The sequence below is a fragment of the Nyctereutes procyonoides genome, unplaced genomic scaffold, assembly GCF_905146905.1.
Source record: "Nyctereutes procyonoides isolate TBG_1078 unplaced genomic scaffold, NYPRO_anot_genome, whole genome shotgun sequence".
Classification (NCBI taxonomy): Eukaryota; Metazoa; Chordata; class Mammalia; order Carnivora; family Canidae; genus Nyctereutes; species Nyctereutes procyonoides.
Genome location: NW_026575144.1, coordinates 6869403 through 6893887, shown reverse-complemented (window position 1 = coordinate 6893887; position 24485 = coordinate 6869403). Strand labels below are relative to the sequence as shown.

Here is a 24485-nt window from a genome sequence, read left to right as displayed (position 1 = left end):
ATATTACTCAGCCATAAAGGAGAACGAAATCTCGTCATCTGCAATGACATGGGTGGAGCTAGAGCATATTATGCTAAGCAAAATAAGTCAGAGGAAAGACAGATACCATATGATTTGACTCATATGTGGAATTTAAGAAACAAAATAAATGAGCAAATGGAAAAAAAAAAAAGGAAGAGAGAGCAAACCAAGAAATAGACTTTAAACTATAGAGAGCAAACTGATGGTTACTAGAGAGGAAGTGGGTGGAGGGATGGGGGAGCACACTTGACATGATGAACACCAAGTGTGGAACTTTTGAATCACTATATTGTACCCCTGAAACTAATATTACACTATATGCTAACTAACTGGAATTAAAATAAAAAACTTAAACTCCTTTTTTTAATCTGGGTCTTAGGTACCTCATATAAAATTCAGGGCAACAAGGCTAGATTTTTTGGTTCCTCACCTCCACACTCCACTACCAGGATTCTGGTAATGGGGAACAGAAGATCTATGCAAGTGAAAACTGGAATCTATTTGCGCTTTGTCATTTGGACCAGTAGGGTTAAGACAATGTACGCAGCCCTCAAGGAATCATGAGGCTTCACCTCACAGACTTAGGGAGCGCTTTTCAAATTTCTTTTCAAAGTTCCATCTGCTTTTTCACCCCAAGTGACCTTACATAATTATAGCCATGCAGAAAATAATAGGACAATGTAAAATTTAGAAAAGAACATTAAGGAAAATCTTCTCATCTAGGAAGAAAAGTTCAGAAAGAATTACACAAAGCTCACCAAACATTTAACTTAAAGAATTAGTAGTCCCCTAACCTGCTTTGGTTTATATAAGATACGCCAAAAGGTACATAGGGACCTCAGTCACTTAATTTAAACTTGGCAACCACTGTATTTCAACTGAAGTTAAACGGTCAGATGCCGTTCTGCTAAAATGGTGAGAGGCTGGATCTACACACATCTCAAAGCACATCTGTAAGAATTATTTGTTGCCAGATAGTTTTCCTGTTAGGTTGTATAATGTGACCCCAGTACACAATGAGCCGCAGCTCTTAGAGGAGACTCAAATATCACTATTTACATTTGCTTCTGCAAACACCATTTACACTGAAATTCCTGACTAATTTGTGAGGAGAAAGTTTATGGACTGTGAACTGAGTTTCAGTGTGTGTATGGATGCGTATACAAACATAAAAATGACTCCAGCAACTTCATACTGGGTATTCACTGGAATTGGGTGAAAAAGAGAGGAAGGGGGCAGGGAGTCAGAATCACTTATCCAGGGAAATGAGAAGTTTCCCAGGAAGTGCTGATAGGAGCACACCTATCGCCTTGACTAACCGTTTACTGTTATGAGTGGCTCTTCTTTTCCACATGCCGGATTTCCTTCTTCGTTGTCTTCACCTTATAACCTTCTCCCTGCTGTAAAAAGGAATGCACATGTTAAGATTTCATAGTCAAAGAGTTTTAGTTGTAGAGCGGTTCCCATTCTGGTCCCTTGAGGCTGGATTAGGGTAAGTGAAACACAGTTGAAAGCACTTTGTCACTTCACGTCCAAAAATACACACAATCTATTTGGCTGAACCACACAGTCTAGCGTCACGGAGGCAAGCTGGAGAGAGCTGTCAGAATGAATACAGTAACAGAACTATGCTTCACAAGACCTCAGTAGGTTAGTGAGAAATAAAAGGTTAGTGATAACAAAAATAATAAATAAATAGTAATAAATAAACATTTTAAAAAGCTTAGTGGTCAATAAAAAGAGAAAGAGTAGCCTGTTCATTTCCTGTTGTCAGCTAAAAAGAAATCATCACCAAAGCCCTCAAGGCACCCAAGCCCCAATTCTAAAAAATGTTAGTAAATTCTTCTTAAGCCAACAGGATTTGAGGCTGTCTGTTGTGTCGAGACTAAAATTTCTTAGGAAAGCACTGATCGTGAACAGAACACCATGGAAATGTTGTTGATCTGAGGGACGCTTTTTTTTTTTTTTTAATTTGTGTATTTACCAAGCCCTCCTCTTACGCCAGATCAAGCTGGCATCCATTTTCCATAAAACGAGACCTCTCTGCACTGAGCACCAGGGCAAGTTTTCTCTGAGAGCAAAGCTGCACAAATCCGCCACTTTTACCCGCTTTATAACAGAAACGCAGTAGCCTTTCCAATTTTCTGAGTTAGTCTTGAGAATTTTTTTTTCACTTTTTCTTATGTAAACACAGGCTATTGGAGTTTCTATTTTCAAAATGAAAGGGGTAAAGTTCTGAGAAAAGGAAAGAAATGACAACCAGAGGTGTTTTGTCTGGGAGATGGAGACTCATGTGCTGAGTTTACACTGTGCAGTGCTGAGTTGAGCTCCTTAACTGGCATGTTGGAAACGGGCTCTTATAAACCCAAAGAGGAGAATCCTCCTCAGGTTAGATGAGGGGATTCAGATTTCCCAGTAGAACATACTGAAAAGGGAGTTAATGTTGGATCTGGAACTGAGCTTTTTGCCCTTCTAACATTTAAACCCTGTACATTTGCTGGAAGTAGGTGCCTTTCATCCTGGTCCCAGGCAGGTACCAAGCTGTAGGGAAAACATAGGCAGAGGCAGAGGTGGTGGTGGGGGTGGGCACTGCTAAGGAGGCCAGTGGTGATAGAGGGTTTTTATTTTATTTTTCCTACATGCTCGAACCGCACATTCTTCCCTCCATAAATGAACTTATCTCTGTGAAAACTCTGAAGATAGTAGAAAAAAATATATATAATGTTACAGAGTGTTAAGAGGAAAAGTCTTTTTCTTTGACCCTGATCAAAGGCACAGGGTGTCAAAAGCAGCACACGCTTCAAGCTGCCACACTGCAGATGCCAGCCTGTTAGCAGCATGTTCTAGAAAGTTCACAAGCATTTATCCTCTACTTTTTCTTTGGCAGTCCCTCTCCATTACCATGTCATCATGTTTTCTTTCTTGTGGGATAGCAATGCGTCTTATTACTTTCCGAGTGATCTGTAGGAAGCAATAGTGAAAAGTAGAGATTTTCCTGTTTTCTATTTTAAAAGGTGACACTACAGCAAACCATAGAAAATCTGAATTCCAAGGGAAGCATAAAATCCCAATTATGATTACTTTTCTGGTGATGAGGTTGCCTTCTTCATCAGTAAATTGCTCTTCTGTGACAGATTCACCAGGAATGCTTTTTGCTTCCTCTCCCTAAAGGATGTGGCATAGAGATTAGCAACACATTAGATGGACAGATTGCCACACCACTCCATACACCACACACATGCTCTGTGGATTTTTAGAAAAAGAAAGTATAAATTCTACTTGCTATTCCAGGGCAAGGGGAAAAGGCGGACTCCTCTGATGGTTACTTAGCAGCCAACAACATTCAAAGCACTAAACCTTAGGTATGTACAAGAATGATGGTTAGCAGCTAACTCCAAGAAGGAAGAATGATATAACACAGTTACACATTGATATATAAACCAAAAAATTTCATTCATTGAAAAAAAAAAAGCCAATGATTAGAGCTCTGATTAGATCGCCTCATTTTGAGCAGTGTTTCTTGATTAGTCCTACGAAATCTCTCAAATAATTTTTGGGTTGCCTTGTACTTAATCTAAATTAAGATGGTACCTTAGTCAGGGCATTATATTTATTGCCCTTGTCAGTTTTTTTCATTTAAAAATTCAATTACAAAGGATAACATAGACATTTTTTATAAGCAAAGTTCATGGTATACAGAAAATCTTACTTATTTTTCCTTAAAACTGAGCTTTTCATAGATCTTAAAATGAAATGATTCTAATGAAGCACATACTTTCTGGCTACTATCTTCCAGTGAAGGGGTCTTACGTGATGATAGATCATCTAATCTCCATGGCTACAGACAAAGGAAAGATCAGTATTAAAGGAATTTAAAGTGATGCTATCTTTTCCTTAGTGACTGTTAACTGATTTAGAAAGAGGAAGCTGTTAAAGATCTTCCTCTGGTGAGTTTTAAAAAATGGAATAAAGCCTTAACTCCCCTTGGTGGGCTCTTATTTTCCAGCTTGGTGGATTTGGATGGCTCCTTAATATCTGCCTATTGGCTCCATGATTGTCTAAGAAAAACCACTCAGAAGGCAAAACTAGGACTAGGCAAAAGTAGGATTGTTTTTGCAATATAGTCCCTTCTTCTCTGATATTCCACTTTCATTTAGTGCCACGCACAGTTTGGGGGAACAGTGATGGACATCTTAAGTGCGGACCTACCGTAGAGACTTCATGACCCCCTAGCCAGACTTCTTATTGGGAAGGTGGCCTGGATATTGCTATGGAACAGTGGACTGCAGTTGTTATTCACCTGTGCTTGTTTTAGGAAAAATGGCAGATCACAAAGACAACACCGACATTTCTGGGAGAGGCAGGATTCTAACTCCTTCAGTGTTGTTGGTCTGAAAAAGGTAGTAGTTCTGATAATTTTGTCAGTGCCAGCTCATGGTAAGAAAGTTCTAGGATTGCTTTATGTCACAGCTAGAAGAAAGGCAGTGCTGGTGTAAAATGATAAAGACTAAACATTATCTTGTTTTGCTAACAAAATTGTTTTCATTCTTTTCTTTTTACAAAGTGACTTTGTATTTTTATAGATTGTGGGCTCATAGGTTATGACTGGGTAAGATATGGACTCATTTTCCTCATCGTGGTATCGAAAGATAAGATGTTTCTTGCTGCTCATGTTTAGCTCCCTGTGGAACTTGCTTATGATCAATTGCCATAGTTAAAGAAGGGGATTGGAAAAATATCGCAGTCTCATGCTTAAATGCACTAAAATTTGCAACACGTTTTTAGAGGAATGTTATTTATATTTCCTGTGGTTGGGAAAAAAAGAACATAAGTTTCATTTCATTTTAAAAGTAAAGGCTCAGGGGTGCCTGCTGGCCCAGTCAGTTAAGCATCCAAGTCTTGATCTCAGCTCTTAATCTCATGGTCATGAGTTCAAGCCCTATGTTGAGCTCAATGTGGATTGATTGTGGAGCCCACGTTAAAAAAAAAAAAAAAAAGGAAAGACATAAAGATATCAGAGAAGCCAGTAAGAGGTCATGAAATATTTTTGAGCTAACACTGGGAAATGTCCAGCTCTTTGCATGTTAGATAATTTGAGGATTCCAGGAAAATCCAGTAAAGTAGAATCCTATTGGATAAGTCATGAATGGACTCTTGTGGGAGCGATGCCTGTTAACTGGACAGTCGCTGAGAGGAATGTAAAATGAGGTATATTTATAAACATAATGAATAGTTAGAAGAATACTGATTTATATTGACAGCCTTAGGAAAAAAGCAAAGCTCTATCTATAAATAACAAGATATAAGTTGTTGAGATCTACCCTGGCATATGGGCATTTTCATGTTTCCTACTGAAAATTCATACTGTTTATGTATAGCTAAGGATACCTCTCTTAATCTTAAGTGCCCATTAAGTATAATCCATTTGTGCTTTAATAAGGCCAAAGTAAGTTGTGTGGTGATGTGGAAACTCACTCAACTGGGGGAGTGGATTATTTAGGAGTTGTAGAGAAGAAAGACAGTAAGGAGTCAGGAAACATGTTTTTAAAAAAATCATCCATCTCTAATTCTGTCAAATATATTAAGAGACCAAGTATTACCAAGGAGAGGTCTTTTTAGAGCCTTCCTTTAATGACAGAGAATAATCTCTAATTAGTTCCTAAAGTTCTATAAAACAGTTTGTACTTCCAACTAAGCAAAACTTTCCCCCAGGTCTTGTCTTGTTGATGGCATTATTTTTGGCAACACTTCCCCCCTACTTTTTTCTTTCTTATTTCAAAGGAAAATTACAGCACATATGGTGGCGCAGTATCATCCCTGGTGGCCACCTTAATGCACAGAGGCTGTTTTTTCCCCTTTGAACCTCTGCTGTAAGCATTGCGTTTCATAATTTTTATTCCTCTGTCCTTGAATAAAAGGAAGGAATAACAGTATGATGTACCAATTTGCTTTGACTTAAACTTTCTCCCCAAATGGAATGGATGTCACATTTGGGACATATATAACTTAGCAAGTTACTAAGCAGTATGTGATAGCATAACCCATTTTTATATTCTGAGAAACCTATTTGCTGGGAATGTGTGTAAGCATGTACTTAACATACATGTACATTTTATATATTGGGAATGTGTATATATGTATACATAATGTATATGTACATTTTATATACATTTCAATATATTTACATAAAAATATTATGTACATAATTAATTTGAAACTCATGAGCAGTGGTTACCTCAGGGAAATGGAATGAGTAGATCAAACTTTATATACTTTTCATTGCTTGATTTGGGGGAAAACATATGTAAACTCATAATTCCTAAGTCAGTAAAAAAGTTCAAAAGTAGAAATAAAAATACAGTTGAATTATAAATAAAAATTCAGTTACTTGTACCTTACCAAACTTTATAATAGCTTGTGGTGTGAGTTTAAGTTTTTACCTTTTAATCACTGACTTTGCTAAACAAATACTCTAAACAAGCTCGTAGGACTGGTTAATTTACTTAAGCTGCTTCTAAGCACTGAAACCACTGTAATATTATCAAATTATATAGAAATAAATGGATGTGTATTATCTAAATGGATCTAAAAATCCCCACACAAGTAGAAGAGTTTGTTCACTTGACTCATTCTTTAGGGACTGGAAAATAGTAAATGTAAAAAAAACAAAAATAATAAAATTAACTTCATAAACAATGGATAAACTTGCATAGGAAATTGATGAGGAAAATCATAAAATACTTTCACTCCATCAGTTGTACAACACTGAATGGCGAATAAGACAGATTAGCCTAGACTTGCAGTTGAGAAGCCCTGAGTATACCTCTTGCCGGCACGGACACTGTGCAACCAAGCTCGCTCTGCAAGGGACAGAACCACCCCAAAATAGCTTTCAGCTCTGAGATCCTAAGCTCTAGAGGGATTAGTATAGCAAACAGTGTAAATATCTGGTCCACCCAAGGCTGGACAGCTTCCATGAGGAAGGCCAAATTCTCAGCATTCCAGTCCCAGCAGATAATTTCCAGGAGAGACAGCTCATGGCTGCTCTGCTCCCTGCCACTGGAAAAGTTGAAATGGCCAAGTGCCTAATTTGGTCTAGGCAAAGTTATTCCTTTATAATTTGTTCTAGGAGAGAAAGAACTTAGCATTGAGGGAAAAGCAGGTAGAAGGCAGTGCACTGGACAGCTAGAGGTCAGGATCCTTTCTGAACAGAAAGAGAGTAACCAGAAAGATTCATATATATGTAACTTATAATTATTTTTATTATACTTATAGCTTTCAATTATAATTATAGCTACTTTTTCTAGCTTTCGGTTTCTCCAAGTTTGTTTGAGTGATTCTATTGTTTATACAATGCTCTCTCTACTTATAAAAGCCATGCTCTGGGGGCAGCCTGGATGGCTCAGCGGTTTAGCGCCACCTTCAGCCCAGGGCGTGATCCTGGAGACACGGGATCGAGTCCCGTGTCAGGCTTCCTGCGTGGAGCCTGCTTCTCCCTCTGCCTGTGTCTCTGCCTCTCTCTCTCTCTCTCTCTCTCTCTCTCTGTATCTCATGAATGAATAAATAAAATCATTAAAAATTTTTTATATATTACACATAATTATATATTAAGTTCAAATATATAAATAACACATTCTGACAAAATTACTTAAAAGCTAACTTGCTAATAATGCATGTCTAGAATTCTAGAAAACCAAGAGAAATAACCCTCATTGATTTGATGGGTTTTGTGTTTTTATTCTTCAGAGTAAAACTTCTTTATCGACTTCTCTCAATTTTTGGCAGGATTGTTTATTTTCTTCTGCCCTATATAGAGGAGAGTCAACTTATATAATGAGCAGCTTTTATAAGGAGTGAGGTGGATTTGGATGCAATATCAGTATGTCGTATGTTAAGCATAAAAAGCAAGTTACAAGACAATATGTCTGGTGTGCTTTTTCTGGATGTTTCACTTTAAAATATCATTTTGTGAAGACATTGATTCTGGAAAGGGCAAAGCCTGCCTGAGCAAAGAGTGTATCTTTAACTCCTTCAGAAAACCTGTATTAAGTATTTCCTTCCCCTAATCCCAGGGAATGTGTGGGAAGTGACTGATTATGAGGATTTTATAAGCAGAAGGAATACTTGCAAATATGCGGGATACCAGTAAGTAATCTGGCTTGCCTATATGGAATTGTCAAAGAAGTGATTCTTTTTTTTTTTTTTTTTTTTGATAGCTGTCTATTGAGTTCAAGATTGATTTGGGGGGCAGCCCCGGTGGCGCAGCGGTTTAGCGCCGCCTGCAGCCCAGGGCGTGATCCTGGAGACTCTGGATCGAGTCCCACGTCGGGCCCTCTGCGTGGAGCCTGCTTCTCCCTCTGCCTGTGTCTCTGCCTCTCTGTCTCTCTGTGTCTATGAATAAATAAATAAAATCTTAAAAAAAAAAAGATTGATTTGCGGATAGTTTAAGATTTAGACAAGGACTGGCTTTCTTCTCTAATGCTTCCAGAGTCTTGGAGAACCTATACTAGAGCAGATTTGGCAGATTTTCTCCTCTTCTTTCATCTGATCTATGTGAAAAGTACAAGCAGCAAGATTAAAAAGTTTTAGAGACCTAAGCCAACTTCTCTACTCTCCAGTGGGTCTCCTGACACATTGGAAAGGGATGATAAATTTGATAAATGGTTTTCAGTAGATATTTCCCTTCCTTTCTTTCTCTCCAGAGCTGTCAACCAAGGAGCCTCAAGTTATTTGGATCACATTCAAAGGACCGTGTGTTGAAAATGGCTTCCTAGTTTCTGCAGTCAATTATTGTAACATCAAGAAATCTCTCTCTAAAGACAGAGTAGAGCAATGAAGACAAGCAGCAGACTGTGGGAAGCGTTCTGCTGGACCTCACCAGACATAAAGTCAGTGCTTCAAAAGGCCTTTGTGGGGGAAATGAAGGTTTATTCATAGTGTTCAACTGTGCTGCAACAGGGGCAAATAGTATTTTTCACTTCCAGTAAAAACTGCTTCCTATACTTAAAAAGCCTAATTTTCTGTATGCTAGTCAAGTAAAAAGCCTTTTTCAGAGGATTTTGCCTGATTTTGTTTATGTCACATACATCCATGCCAGGCTATAACTCCAAATTCTCAGTCACTGATTGGTAATAAAGAACTGGCTTTTACTCAAGATCTGTTCAGGCAGTAAGTATTTGAGACGGAGGAGTAAGGCTTTTCATTATTTCATTGTCCTTCTCCATTTGACCTTATACCTCACGGTGGCCTCTGAGGTTTCAACTGAACATTTCATTTGATAGGAACTATTCTCTCACCAAGATAAAAATCTTAGTTCACACAGGATACTTCTTCAGAGAAAGCAGGATACAAATGCCAAGAATTCTCAGACAAAATTATAGCTGCCACATGTCAAACACAGGCCTTGACAGACTACTCACTACATGCAACATGACCTTCTCCTCTTGTGGTTGCTCTTACAAGCTTTAAAATGTACTAAAAAAAAAAAAATACATAGAGCCGCCTAGTTGTCAAGCATGCTGAATTTTCAAGACCACAGGGAAGGACTTTCTGACACAGCAATGCCCCATCGCGATCCAGCGACAGGATACCTTTATAATCAAACGCCGGCGAATTACTCGGGTAGTGACTCTCCGTTCTTCCTCTGAGCTTGAATCACTCTCACTGTCTTTCAAGTCCTGATAAATGCATTTTTTAGTATAATTTTACCATCACATTTAAAATAAAAGACATTCTGAGAAGGGAAATCAAAAAAGAATTACTTTCACTTGCTGGTTTTCCCTGCTAAGGAAAGTCATGATATGTATTTGTGAGAATCTTAAAAAAAAAAAAAAAAAAAAAAATTGAAGTGGAAGGAAATTCTGAGCAGGATTCTAAATGAAATTAGTCTGTATATGTATGTATATGTGTGTATTAATACATGTATGTACTTAATTACATTGATCTTTATATGCATATATGTGGTAAAGATCAATGTAATAAAATAATAAATCAAAGTTATTATAAGAGACATTTTGGTATCTGAAACTACTCGCTACTAATTGTTTGAAGAAACACTTTAAATGAAGATATTCATTTAAAACTTGTTTTTAATCTCCATCCATGTGACCTGAATGCATAACCTTAGAGTTTAGGCTATGCCTCACTTGATCTACAGAAAGAGGCATAGTATTTCTGATTTTTAGGAAACTTTTGGTCAAATTTGACAACTTTACCAAACCTACTTTGAACTTTAGAAAAAAGTAAAAAATTTACCTCAGTGGAGTTTGCTGCATATATTTACATCAGGAGATTTTTAGCAGCATAATTGGCACCTAACACACAATTGGTGCTCAGTAAGAGTTTATGCAAATGAATGAAGGAATAATGTAAAACATGTGAAAGCTTAGTCTTATTTTAAAGAACTGATATGAAATTAGGACAGAAAAAACATCTGACAGACAAGAATATGGTATAGACAAGAATACAGGAATCACACAAAATATTAATTTTTAGGCAATAAGGATGAGAAAAGGAGAAACTACCACATAGTTCAATATCTCCAGTTTTACTTAAGTGCCATGATGAAGACTACTTACTAAATGATTTTATCTCTCAATTTTAATGGAGAAATTCTGAAAATTATTCTGGTATTTTATTTTCTAAATTTGCTAGTTGCCCCAAATCTGATATATTCTAGAACCTACAGTTACTATTCATTGGCAAAATAAGTGGAAGTGTTGGTAAAAATAGGAGGGGAGGTAAAATTGTTACAGGAGGTACAAGTGGTAGCTAAAGTGATTTTTGAAATGTTTGTCAAATAGATAATAATGTAGGACACTTTTCACCCAAAGTACACTGAACAAATACATTTAAATATTATAGTAATATCTACCTTAACTGTGTAAGAAGTTTTGTCTGAACAAAGTGCCCTGCTGAATATGGTGTCAAAAGGAAAGAGTTTTCAAGTGTCTTGTTCCTTGCAAAGATATTGGCTGCTAAGTTCCCTATTAATTTTAAAATGCTTTAGAAAAGGCTGTAATTCAGAAAACATACAATGATGCCAGTATTGTGAAAGGAGGCACTGAAGTAGCTCAAAAAGTCAGAAAAAGTAAGAGGAATTCATACTGTGAAAAAAAAAGAAATGCCAATCAGCATTCAGGGATCAATAGATGAGGCAAAAGAGAAAATTCAATCTGAATTATTCATACACAGATTCATAAACTGGGGAAAGGTTTTCACTTGGGTAACATATGTTAATGCAAACACTATCAGACCAAGAAGTTAATTATAATCCTATCAAGAATCATCTGAGATTAGTCCCTTACATAAAGAAGAAGTGGGCATTTGGCCAATGGTTTAGTTGCCACTTTCTGCCTCAAGTCTCTGCTAATCCGAAGGTGAAGGGTAGAGAGAAGGTGGTAGTAGAATCTCGATCAGGATTCCTGTTAGAGAATTTTCTAGAATTGGCAAAGAGGGTAACGAGGACACCAAAAGGGATTTTTTTTTTTTTCAGTGCTTCTTGCCATGGGTCACTGCAAGGAAAGAGGTGGAAGATAGCAGAAGTTTACCTTGTAACAGCAGGCAGTCATCCTTGTAAGAGCCGCACCCGGACTTTTGACCTGATTTTTTAGGGAACAAAAAGGGGGCTGTTTTTTGAGCTCATACATCAGATGACCTGGTTGGTTGCTACTCCTGTCCTATGGTCTCGCCACAAAGGACACATCCTAAAGATTTTTGGATTTCCTGAGAGGTCAGGTTCATAGCTCTCAGGAACTTTAACTCCATTAAGAACTTTGATGCTCATGAAAACTTTAGGCAGTAGAGGAGGACCAGTAACCAATACCAAAAGCATAATCTCGTAAGGCATTTGAAAACATTTTCTAATAGTAATTATGTCCTAGTACTGATGAACTCAGCTGAGTCTCCATTCAGGGTTAAAACTTTCATTTCAAACCTTCTTTTGCCTTCTCCCTGGTTCCCCAGTGGCCAATGTGTCTGCACCTATATACACACACAAACAAGTGCCTATTTATATTCAGATGGTCATTTAATTTCAGAACTTCTCTACGGATTTTTATAAGGTTTTTACAGAATAAACTTTCATAGTTAAGCCATCACTATGTTACTGCTTCCTTCAGTATTTTGTGGACTCATTTTAAAAGGGAACATCAAAGGTCATACTGCTTAAATATACTAGGAATTAACCAGAAGAAATCAGTATTCAAAACCCATTTGTTGGGGAGTGAAAGGAAGGCCTGAAAATTTTACTTCCTCTCACTTTCCCTCCTAACACGCAGGAAAATGGTCAAAAGATAGCCTGTAGAAGGGAAAAGGAAAGGATATGATGAGTTGATAAGCTGATCATTAGGTCTTGAGTGACTGAGAGTTTACTATTAAAGTTTTTGTAAACCACAACTTAATCATGGACTCACTATTTTTCAAAAGACTTGTATTTTTTCTCTCCCAAGCATTGCAGTAGATCTGAAGCACACGGGATGTTTTAGGGAAAACTGTAAGTGCTACTATTCCAAAAATGTCCACATCTCAGAATCTATGGCTACTGCATGGTCCAAGAAAATACATAACTGAGAGAGCAAAAAGCAGTAAAAAGCTGCAGGAAATGGAACTTCTATTTTCTTATATCTAATTATGAGTTGTAATTTCAGTTCCAAATTTTTTAATAGCTAAAAGCAGTAAACCTCAAAGAAGGGGAAAAAGTCTATTAGATGGTACCACAAAAACATGTTTTAAGTACAAAGTCCAAGCAAATAATTCTATGACAGTAAAGTTTTAAAATGATTAAAAGCAAATATTCAGATAATTATTAACTTAGATATAAAAATTATTAAAATGATACCCCTCACTTCAAATTTCTAAATGTTGTCAACCAACAGTAATAACATACCCACCTCATTTCAGGCTTGGGCATTGGGTTTCTTTAAGTTTTAAAACACACTTTCAGGCAACAGATCTTATAGGGCAGAAATCTTAGATGGATCACATGCTATAAACGCTTTAAATTACGCAGAAGACCTAGAAAAGGTCAGAATAATTATCCTATTTCCATAAGAAGGAAGACTGGGTTGAGGGTTAGGAAACCCAAATCCTAGACAAAATTAACACTGGACCGTAAGCATCTGGACAAGAACACCTCTTTGGTTCCTTTTTTTCCCTTGAAAAATGGCTGAAGAGATGCTTATTCCTTTTTCCTACTCTGAATGAAAATATGATCAAATAGCATGTGTTTTACCTAATCCTTTCTTCACCCTCACCATTAGTGTTGGCACTGATAATCTGGAAACGGTAAAGAGCCTTGGGCCCAGTGTTAACAAGATTAATCAAAGGAAGTGAAGCATCAGTACTCTTGGTTGAAATGACAAGTGTATCAGGTAACTGGACTGCATACCTTTTGCTCAGACCCACTGGACCCCTCTTCTTCATGAAGGTTAAGCCTTGGTTTGCCATCTGCAGGAGGAGTCCTATTCATCTTTTTCATACTGACAGGCACACAGGGTTTAGGCTCTTCTATTACGAACTTGCTGGTTTCTTCTAGAGCTTTCTGATAGACTGCTAATGATGATGCTGGTTCTTCCACACGACCAGATGCATGTATTTTTGGTTTCAGAGTTTCCTTAGCACTCTGTTTCCCTACATCATTTTGGGATTCTGGAAAGTAGGATTTTGTCTTTGTTTCTGGAGTGACTTCTGGATGGCTTCCATTTGCTTCAAATTTTCCAGGTTCTCCTTTAAGATATGAGGTAATAGAATCTCGACACTGATCAGGGCTGCAAAAGATAAAATGTGGAAATTTACAATGGTAATATATGGCTAAAAATGGGCTTCAGAAGCTCTAAATTTTTAGCAACCATGTTTTGAATCAATTTTGAAGGCATGAAATAGAAAGGTATGAAAAATATGATGTGTGAGGGGCTATCATTGGTTTGGGTTTGGGGGTGAGGAGGTGCTACCCAAGGCTTCAGGCTTCCCTCACATTCCAATTCCCAACCTGCCTAGCTATGCTGTCCCTGTTTCTAATTTTGTTTTGTATATTTTATTTAATTTTGTTTAATTTTGTTTAATTGCACTGCTATAGCAACCTGGATTCGAGATTTTAAAAAGTCATCCTGAGAGGTTCATGGACATACGCGGAGTTCTAGACCCACTAATCTAAAAAAAAGAGGGGGATGTTGCAAAAGGCTTTAACATTGCCAGTGAAAAAACTGCTGGCAGAGAATAAAATGCATTCCTGTGATGAGAGCTCTGGCATCCCCCAAAACCCCACATTCCACTCTTTGGATGGGTTTCCAGTTGTGAATCCTGCCATCCTGATTTTGCAACTGAAACACCCTAAAGTTTCATCTTTCCCCACTGCTGACCCCTGCTGACTTCTGCTGGTGAGTGGGTGTTAGTGCTCACCCGTTGCGTCTATGTCCTGGGAGGACCATTTTCAAGTAACTGTTAACAATCTCTCTCTTCCAACACTTTCTTTTAAATTGATTTCTGATTTTTACTGGTATCAGTATAGACTTTTATTTTCTAGCTTGTGCATTGTTTTTAGTGTCTTTGCTTATTACCTGTAGAATTCTGAAGGCAATAACTGGCACAAGGTTCTATATGACATATGTGTTTATATGTATACATATATATATCATGTATGTATGTCTGTGAGTATGTGTTTATTCTTATACATCAAATTCTGATTGTACATAAAAAGTCCCCATCAACAGCACACCCTATTCCATATGTGTCGGAACAAATGGCACAATGTGATGATGCCATGACCTAAATGTATCTATTTCCCACTATGCAACTATAGACTATGTGACTGTATTAGAACCCAAACATCAAAATTAGTACAATAGACAACAGAACAAAATAGACAATATTTGTTGTTTTTGCAACAGCCTGTTTGACAGGCTGAACACAGAATTCTTTGGTCTTATCATTCTTCAAAAGGAATTTTGTAGAGTCCTTTTTGCAAAATGTTATAAATTCCCTCTTTGGGATTTTTTATTGAGCAAGCAGCTAATCTACAATATGAAAATATTAAATATGGTTATGGAAAAAACTTAAGTTGGATGCAAAAAAACCTGAGGTTATCACCAGTTGCCACAGAAATAAAATATATTTCAGTTTGATATATGCATAAATAAAAATAATGCCAGCTATTACTGAGAGACTATTTGTACCAGTCATTTGGTAGTCATTGTATAGGCTTTCTTTTTCAATCTGTAAACCTGTTTGAGGAAAGTAGTAGTACTCTGATTTTTAAAGCTGATTAGAGTGACAGTTTTAGAGCTTAGAAATTCATCCAAAGTCACAGAGCGCAAAGCTAATACTGGTGGGATTTGAACTAATGTCTGAAGGATGCTAGGTTCTCACTTTCCTAGAGTAAGTCCAGCGTAAAAAAGAACCAGATTCATGATTATAGAATTATTTTGGTTTTCATCAAATTTCCATCGTGGCAATATTATTTGTGGTGAGGAATTACATTATGCAATGTTGCACATTACATAAAGTGTTCATGTAGGAAGAAAGAATATACAATGTTAAGTGTTTTCTTAGTATGGAAGGAGGTCTGATGACTCTGCTTCCCCGCATTTTCTACATAAAGACATTTAGAAAAACAACATGTAAAAGAAATCCACCGAAATTTTAGTGGTGGTTATTGCCAGATGATGGGGTTTTGACTTTTTAAATCTGTGTTTTAAAGTTTTTGCATAATAAGCATATTATGCTTGAAGTCAGAAAATAATAGAAATGCTCATATTTCTAAAAGACGTGGAGTTTTATGTATTACATTATGTTGAAAGCACATTACTTACTGGCTTTGTGAAAAGAATAATACAAGTAATAAGCTAGAAAGAGCAGCCTTCCAAAGTAAACATATACGTCTCTGGCCTGCACGTAAAACTGTTTGCATTTTACTTCAGGCCATCAGCAGTTGTTTTGTTTTGCTTTGTTTTGAAGTAGGCCTCACACCCAATGTGGAGCCCAACACAGGGCTTGAACTCACAGTCATGATGTCAAGACTTGAGCTGAACTTAACTGACTGAACCGCCCAGGTGCCCCTGCCTCTGCCCCCACCCCCTAGCCCGCTGTCAGTAGTTTTAAGAATTGGATTTGAGTTTCATGTAACCTTCTCTCCTCCAGATTGGCAGGCAATTACCAACCTTTAAGGCAGGTATTATCCCCAAGCTGGAATGGTGATTTAGAAAAAGAGTAATTGCTAAAAAGCAGGTATTTGAAGCAAACATGTAACCTGTGTTTCACTTTTTTTTTTTTTTTTTCTGAAACGGAACCATACCTGTCATCCAGCCGTTCTAGTAACCCACCAGTTATTCTTCGAGCCTGAGCAGGGGACTCTAGGTTTCCACTTGATGTCTCGTTCTGCCAACCTGAAAGTGAAGACATTTCCAGTTCTGCTTGCTGAACACGTTTAAGAATAGCCTGTACTTTTTCTTCTGTCATCTCCTCAGACTCTACTCCTTCTTCAAGCTGAATGTCCTCAAATAGAGATTTGAGTTTTTCTTCCGTCATCTCCTCATCAGGACCAGATTTTCCTTTCTCTTGCTGCTCAGAGCTTACTCCTACTTTCCTAGTCTGTTTCAATGGCTCTGCTGGTTTAACATCCTTTGGGACCCCAGCCATACTTCCAAGGTATTGAGGATACTCACTCAGACACACATTCTCCAACTGGCTCTCATCTACATCCACTGCGTCAGGCATTTCTGTTAAAGGCATTGAGTCTTCGAGTTTGCTGTCTTCTAAGGAAGTGTCTTCTGCAGTTACAACTGGAGGTCCATCTGCTGAATGCTCTACGTTCCCCTGGGAAGGCACTAGCCCATCACTCAGTCTACTGGGGGTTCTAAGGGGAGACTCTATGCTAGAGATATCGCTAAAATAATCATCTTGCTGGCAAGGGGTGGGTGGTGTGTAGTGCAACCCTGTGGGAGTTTCCAGTTCCACTTGAAGGGAAGGATAACCTATGGAAGACAGTACATTCGGACTGACTGGAATGAATTAGAGTACATAAAAAAAAATAAACCACATGGAATGAATTAAATTATAGCAGGTATGAAAATGTATGATGAGTTACAGAATAATGTTCATATATTTATTGGTTTAGTTCAATTAAATGTAATACAATGAAATAAAAGACTAGTGTAAACTATAATAAAATAGAATACTAATTAAGATATAAATGATTTCTATCAATTTTGATAATTTTAATACAGTAACTTAACTATACAGACGAATTCAATCCAATACAACGTTAGCTGTCGTTATACAAGATACACTTATTCCACAGCCAAATTTATTATCTTTCTACTTTTAGCATGCAAAATCTGTATTGTGGTGGACTGCATACAGCAAGCCACAAGAAACCAATTTTTATAATTAAGTCACTTATAACTTATTTGAAGAGCTTTCCAATTCTAATTGTTACTTTTTCTCACATGAAATTTACAGTGAAGAAAAATAAATTTAATCTTTGGAAGGAAATTATTATTAAATTTTAGAGCAGTAGCACTGGGGGAAAGAAATCTAAAAAAGATGTTAAAGATAGGATCTGAAAAGCAGGTAAAGTAGAAAAGACTCCAAGGAAAGTTTTCAGGTGTCATAACGTGACAGCGATGAGAGGGTTGTGGTGTATATGGAGGTCTTAGTGAACCTGGTGATAGGGGTCCACTCAGAACCACAAATCAAATAAGGAGAAAGAAGGAATGATACACAACAGAGACAGGAAGAAAGCCATTTGCAAAGAGCTCTCTGAATATTCACGACAATGCTGTGAAACACGGAGGTTTATTTACCAGCCTACTCAGAGGGGAAGGAGGGAACAATGCCCTGGGTTTAACCTTCTTGCTGTGTGGACCAAGGGAACATTTTTCTCCTTCAGCAGAGAGAGAAGTCAACAATGGTCTGGTCATGGTGAGGAAAGGAGGTTGCATAAAAGTTCAACGAAGAGGAGAGACAGGAAAAAAAGGCAGCCAAGCACATTTTCTGAATTACTGGTCTAATTTTCCCATCAATCCATGACAAAAACCAACTTAGCTTTTGTTGTAAATTAAAATTGCTATAGGTAAGTAGAGTCACCTATAAACCAGAATCTTGTTGAAAGGTTGACTGAGAATAGCTGAGGTTTATAATGTGCACAAGTGAAATTTACTTCATATACACATTCCTAAATTTCTCTATGAATTTTTAAGATAAGAAATGTAAAGTATTAAGATGTAGCCACGAAAAGTTCTTGTGAATTTATTTAATGATATTCTGATTTTAAAATGTGAAAAATAAATCAAGCTTTCAATTCTATTGACTATTTCCATTATTTTCTGGTTATCTTGCTCACTCCTTCCTTCCTTCCATCTTTCCTTCCTTCCTTCTTTTGCTTGTTAGATATTTTCTTAATTTTTCCCCAAAAAGATTCCATAAACTATAACTTGACAATAATTCAGAATTTAATATAACAGTGGTCTACCTTTAGTGCAAAAAGAGACTGGCTACCATCATATGGTCTCACATATAAGAGGAAGCCTTGAAGACAGCTTTTTCCCAAGGTTCTGTGGTATTTATAAGCTTAAAAGGAAACCCTTTTGAACATTATTTTCCATCGTATTTATGTTATGTGGATAATAAGCTAAGTTTTAAATTTTCTGTTAACTTTAGTAAGCAGATACTCTTTTAAGAATTTGACAACTTTGCTACATAACATATGTAGAACTAGAAGTTATTGATTTCCGTTAGCCCATCTTTGCCAGTTTAAAAATGAGAAAAAAGCACATTTTTCAAAACTTAGGATACTAGAAAAATATCCCTAGCTCTTCTTTCTACCTCCATACCATCATTATTTTTTACTCGAAATTCTTTACAGGAATAAATTTCCATTTGTAAAAAAAGACAAGCACCTTGAAAAACATAGTAAGATATTTGTTATACTTTACTTAATGCTTTGATTTTTAAAAAGCCCCAATTTACACAATGAAGGGAAGATTATAATATCACTATATAAATTAAACTAATGCAAAAAAGGAATTACTAGGTTATTAGTCACACCTATGCTCACTGAATTAGAAATGACACTGACTTTTATATATGATATATCAGGCAGGGTTTTTCCAAACAATAAATGTAAGCATATGAAGTTAAAATAATGCTAAATAAGTATAACACGTTTTTGAATGATGCATTAGATTTTTCTTAGTATGCGCTTAAATACTTGGCCCCCAAACAGGAATTCACCATTTTATTTGACAACTTGACCCAGTACCTTGATTATCTGGTAAAAAAATAGCTTATGATTTGGTCTTATGAATATATCAACGAAAAAGAGTTCACTAGTTGTTTAGGTTAATGTGAAAATGACAAAAACAATGCATTCTCTAGATAATAAATTTTCTTCCACTTGGTCATGTCAAATATTTGAAATACCAACTCTTTCAGTTAACTTATGCTTTTATAGCTCATTATTTGTATTTTATATAACAGACATTTATCAAATTTGTTCTATCAGAGTGTTTATTTGCAGACTCTAGTAGAGAAAATGCTGTGAAAATGAGAAATTAAGTCAAGCAAATCACAATTTAGTTGGTTTTAAATGACTGCCTCGTCCTACACACTTTCAAATTTTATCAAATGATTAAATAAATATGAACACTAAATTCAATTACCATCAACAGGGTCATGGAAAACATTGTTCTCATCTGCAAAACTTCTGGTGCCTGAAATATTTCCATAATCAAATATTGGTCCTTCTAGCAGAGTCACTATATCTATTCGATTAATTTTTGTCAAGACCGAAGTTAAGGCATCAGCTGAAAAAGGAGAAAAGAGGGTTGAAAAACCCGATTAAATTATTTTCTTCCAGTCATCACAATATTCACACAAAAGCATGGCTTTCTTCACCCTCCTAGCACTTTTAGCTCCTCCTGCCTGCGGCTCAGCCAAGACACCATCCAGGGGTTTCAGAAAGCTCGCTGTTACAGGGAAGTCATGTTAGGGTCTTAAGTATCACTTTCTGAGGCTGTGTGTGATGACAGCAACACTGATTCCACTGTAAGATGCTGAGCAGATGGGCCTCAAAATAGCTAGACTCCTTTTAGTCACAAGGGGATCTATTAACATATTAAACATGTTCCTCTCCTTTTAGACTGTCAAAATCGATCACCCTCATATCTGATGCTTAGCATTTTAATGACTCACTAAGGTCAGGCTGACCCAGGCAAACCCGCAATAACTCGCTCCGCATTGTCGTGGGTTGGCACTTGTCATAGTATAGCACCACACCCCTCCCTTAGCCCAACAGAGCTAAACAAAACAAATCCTAAAAATATTAGAGGATTCTCTGCAGCACAGATGAAGTGGAATAAAATGATTTCATACTATCCTTTCTTTCCCTGTGCACCTAGCTCTGGCCACAGAGGTAGCCTCAGAGTGTTTCTGACTACCACCCCCCAGAATTAGATTTTCATTTTAGATGGTCACGGAGGGAACCAAAGACAAAACACAAAAAATTCACTACTACTTGCTTTCTTAAGAATCTTCCTAGAGACAGATGTTTAGAATATTAGCGCTAAATTAAACAAGGGTAACTTCAAAAGCCTTGCTATTACTTTAATGAAACTCTGGTTTATCAACAGATAACAGTAGGCTTATCTAAAATACTGAATCTATGCAGTTTTGAAAGTTAAAGTAATATAATGTCAGCATACTTGTAGCATTTTTTCCGTCTCTGGTAACCCATTTTTTTAATAACATGAAGCTTTGAGAAATTAAAGAATTTGGATTTTCCACACGTATTTGATTGATTTCATCCACTGAAAAATTCAGTTCCCTTGCCAGTTCTGTAGGAAAGAAAAAGAGTTACTAAGATTTCACATTCTACTTTTATCACATATATTTCATAAAAGTAGTGCTCAACTGTCACACACATACATTCAAAGGAATGTTATAGTAAAACCCAGTCCAGCCTTGAGCACTAATCTTTATATGCTTGATTTTACAGGGAGGTGGTGATCACACGCAGACTGTAACTTAACTCTCCAGAGATAATCGCTTGGTTACAATTAGATTCCCTCTTGAGAGATTCTTCTATAAAGATTCTTGATCTGTACAAAGAGGATGTTGCTGGATTCTTTTAATTCAGCCAAATCATTCTTTGCAGTTTGCACAGACCTCATATAAGATGGGCAGGGATACACACTCAAAAATATGGCACATGAGATGCTGGTAGTATGACTTCAGGAATTCCACTTGGGAGGTTAAATGATGAACACAGCCCAGGTCGCTGTCTATGCTATGCTGCTACTTGCACAACAAGTAAAAGGGAGATGTGTGTCCCTTGTGTCCATGTAAATGTCTGTACCCAAATACTCGACCTTGTTCATCAGAGTGTCTTTGGGGAGATACGTATGAGCATTAGTGGCTGCCTTGGCAGAGGGAACCCAGGAGTCAAAGATGAGAAGGAGCCTGACTTTTCACTGTCTATTTCTTGTGTAGTTGAAAAACTTCCTCAGGTATGTATTACTTTAAGCGATTACAGGAATAAAAGGGAAAAAATTCTCCCATGGAAAAGGAGTTGGTCAAGATTCTACCACGCTTAAATATTTCTAGGATTTAGTGAAATGCTTTCGGAGGCTCAAAAAACTTCAGATGCCTTGATCAAGAGATTTCATGTCTAGAAATCTATCATGATGATACATTGGGTTGGGCACAATGATTTACACACATGAATGTTTATCTCAGGCTGTACTACTAAAAAACTGAAAACAATCCAAGCGCTGAACAAAAGAAGAGTTAACTGAGTTAATGCAGTGGCTTGTGAACTGTTTTGATCATGGCCTACAGTTAGATATACGTTGTATAGCGCGATGTTTATATAAATGAAACCAGATCTCCAAGAAGCAAAACTCAGCATTAATACTCATATTACGCAGACATTTCCCCCATACTATTCTATTAAAAACAAAACCAAAGTATATATTGACTTCATGACTCACAAGTACATTATAACCCAAAGTTAGAAAAATACCATTATATAGTATGCGTGCTGGATGTTTTTTTCCATTAAAACCAAGATCACAGAATATGCAATTTTGTGGAAACTAGGTTATAACAAATAAAGCAAAAAATTACATTATGTATATAATGTTAAAGCTTTTTATACAAAAATCAAAATACATTAAGATGTTAACAGTGGTTCTTAGGGACAGAATTAAAATTTGCCCTACTAAATGATCATTTTAGTAGATCTTCACTGAGCATATAGTAATTCAAATTACAAGAGTTAAATTTCTTTTAGGTTCCTCATTCCTCTGGGCTTTAAGAAACAACACTCCTTACTATCCGACAAGCCCTTATGATCCAACTGTATCCTTTGTCTAGTGATCCAGTGAAGAGTAAAGACACACTGTCACTAAGAATTACAGTTTTATGGCTTTATGTCACATCTTCCCCCCCCAAATTTACTCTGACAGACTAAGGACTGGATTTGTCTAAGGCAAATAATCTAACAGTATGGGCATACAATACCTCAAATCAACATATGCTCCGGTATATTTTCAGATCACAACATCCAAAAAAACATATAATTATTATTAATTTTATGTTAACAGATATTTATACATAACAAATTGTTATTAACTCTCAACAAGCTGCTAAGGATTACTCAAACCACCTGTCTTTTCAGGGTGCCACCAGCTCCTGGTCATTAGCAGTGTGCCTGAGAGCAGGGGCTTGGTGGAAGGAGGTAGGAAAGTTTAATAATTTGGGGGTGAGGGCAAGGACATAGGATTTTTAAAGGAAGAAAATGTAGCTGACCTTGTTTGCCATTATCTGGTTTCATATTCTTCCTTTTAATAGCAGAGATAATCACTTCCCTGAGTATAGAATATTGCTGAGGGTATGCAAGATGACTTAGATATGATAATGATTAACATTTATATTTTAAGCTATTGTGGTTTTTTTTGGTTGTGAGTTAAAAATATGCACTCAAACTATAAAACTTAAATTTCTCTAATTCATGTGGGGTAGGATATTGCAGGCCCAGTTAACATCAGATCTACAAGTAGAACTTTCCAACGGATACAGAATCTTATCTTCATCTGTACTGAGGTGAAATCAAACTAAATAAATATTCCTTTTCTACACACAGATCATAAACGGTTTCATTCCTCTCACTGAACTCAATGACTTTTATAAACTGAATAGATTTATATATGTGCATCCTACTTAAAAAATTGTAATTCAAATGTTCAACTTCTCATTTTCTTGTTTATGTAGTTATTGAAAATGATCCTTGTTTTCCTTTAGCAAAGTGATATAAGATCTCTTTTTCAATAAATCTCTGGACATAGAAGTGAGTCCACTTAAAGAAAAGTACCAGGTAAATAAATGTACAGGTCATCTGTGTGTATCATAAAAACTATGAAGATGACTTATGAATGATTAAAAGTTGTGGAACAGAGGCATGGGTTAATTGAACTGATGCCTAGGAGAGCTGCCTCAAGGGCATACACCATGTTTAAAATTGATAAAATTTTGGATTATTTAAAAGTCATAAGCCTTAACTATGTTTTCCTTTACCCCAGATAAATAAGTTTGTTACTAGGTAAAATGTTATCTAATATTACCAGAAATGGCAGTGTGAAGAAAGTGTCTATATTTAAGATTTAAATTTCTCTTGTTTAATGTATATGCACTGAAAAAGCTTTGAAAAAGGCAGTATGTGAGAAAGGTATTATCGATAATTATCTCTGGGTAGATAGAACTGTGGGGGTGATAAAAAGTGTTTTGTTTTGTTTTCCACTTGTTGCTTGTTTCTGTTTTTTTTTTTTTTTTTTTTTTTTTTTAAATATAATGAACCCCTTGTGAGTAAGAGAAAGAAATTAAGAAATTGTATTTGTTTCACTCCGGAGTGTATACACTTACCTGTCCAACTAAGTCCCAGGTGATCGGCTACTATTGCCATCCTGATATCTGTCCGTTCACATGGACTCTGTGGACCTACGATTTACAATTTCTTAATTAAAATAATCATCAAGAAAGACACGATACTGGAAAATTGTTTTTTTTTTTTTAGCAGTACTCAGATTTTACAGAGAGACTAATGCTAACACTGTACACTTAAATGTGTCCTAGTCACCTACATGAACACTTCTCTTTTCACACGGCTCACTTGATTGTCACCTGCGCCAGCCAAATGTGAGACTACATGGATGCTCGATGTGATGGAATCAAACATGCTGACGAGCTAGCTACTGGACAACGGTTACAGAATCATTGTGTCGGTGAAAACACCAGGATGGGATTCCAACATCTGTGCTTCTACTTTGACAGAATCATTAGTACATTAAAAAAATAAAAATAAAACCACGAGCTGCTCATCTTGAAAGACACCAACATCTTCGGCATGCTTCCCTAGCTGTCTACCGTGTCGTTTGGTTAAAAGGGAGAAAGAAGAGTGTAGAGACAGCACACAC

The 24485-nt window shown here is 36.7% G+C and overlaps 1 protein-coding gene across 7 annotated transcripts in view; it reads right to left on the bottom strand.

Annotated features, from left to right (window-relative positions):
* ANK3 (ankyrin 3) overlaps window positions 1-24485 on the bottom strand; it is a 326326-nt gene that overhangs the window by 12004 nt on the left and 289837 nt on the right. For 3 of the 7 annotated variants that reach the window (XM_055308770.1, XM_055308772.1, XM_055308773.1), the window contains 7 exons: window positions 23935-24009; window positions 20718-20849; window positions 19677-19820; window positions 16680-16988; window positions 16310-16400; window positions 13409-13787; window positions 1341-1421 (listed from right to left, as the gene is read on the bottom strand). In XM_055308770.1, coding sequence (XP_055164745.1) covers window positions 1350-1421; window positions 13409-13787; window positions 16310-16400; window positions 16680-16988; window positions 19677-19820; window positions 20718-20849; window positions 23935-24009 — 1202 coding nt within the window. In that variant the 3' untranslated portion in view covers window positions 1341-1349. Of the gene's footprint in view, window positions 1-1340; window positions 1422-2922; window positions 3187-9611; window positions 9699-11570; window positions 11622-13408; window positions 13788-16309; window positions 16989-19676; window positions 19821-20717; window positions 20850-23934; window positions 24010-24485 lie in introns of all 7 variants that reach the window. The other 4 variants (XM_055308774.1, XM_055308771.1, XM_055308776.1 and 1 more) reach the window with 3 other exon arrangements.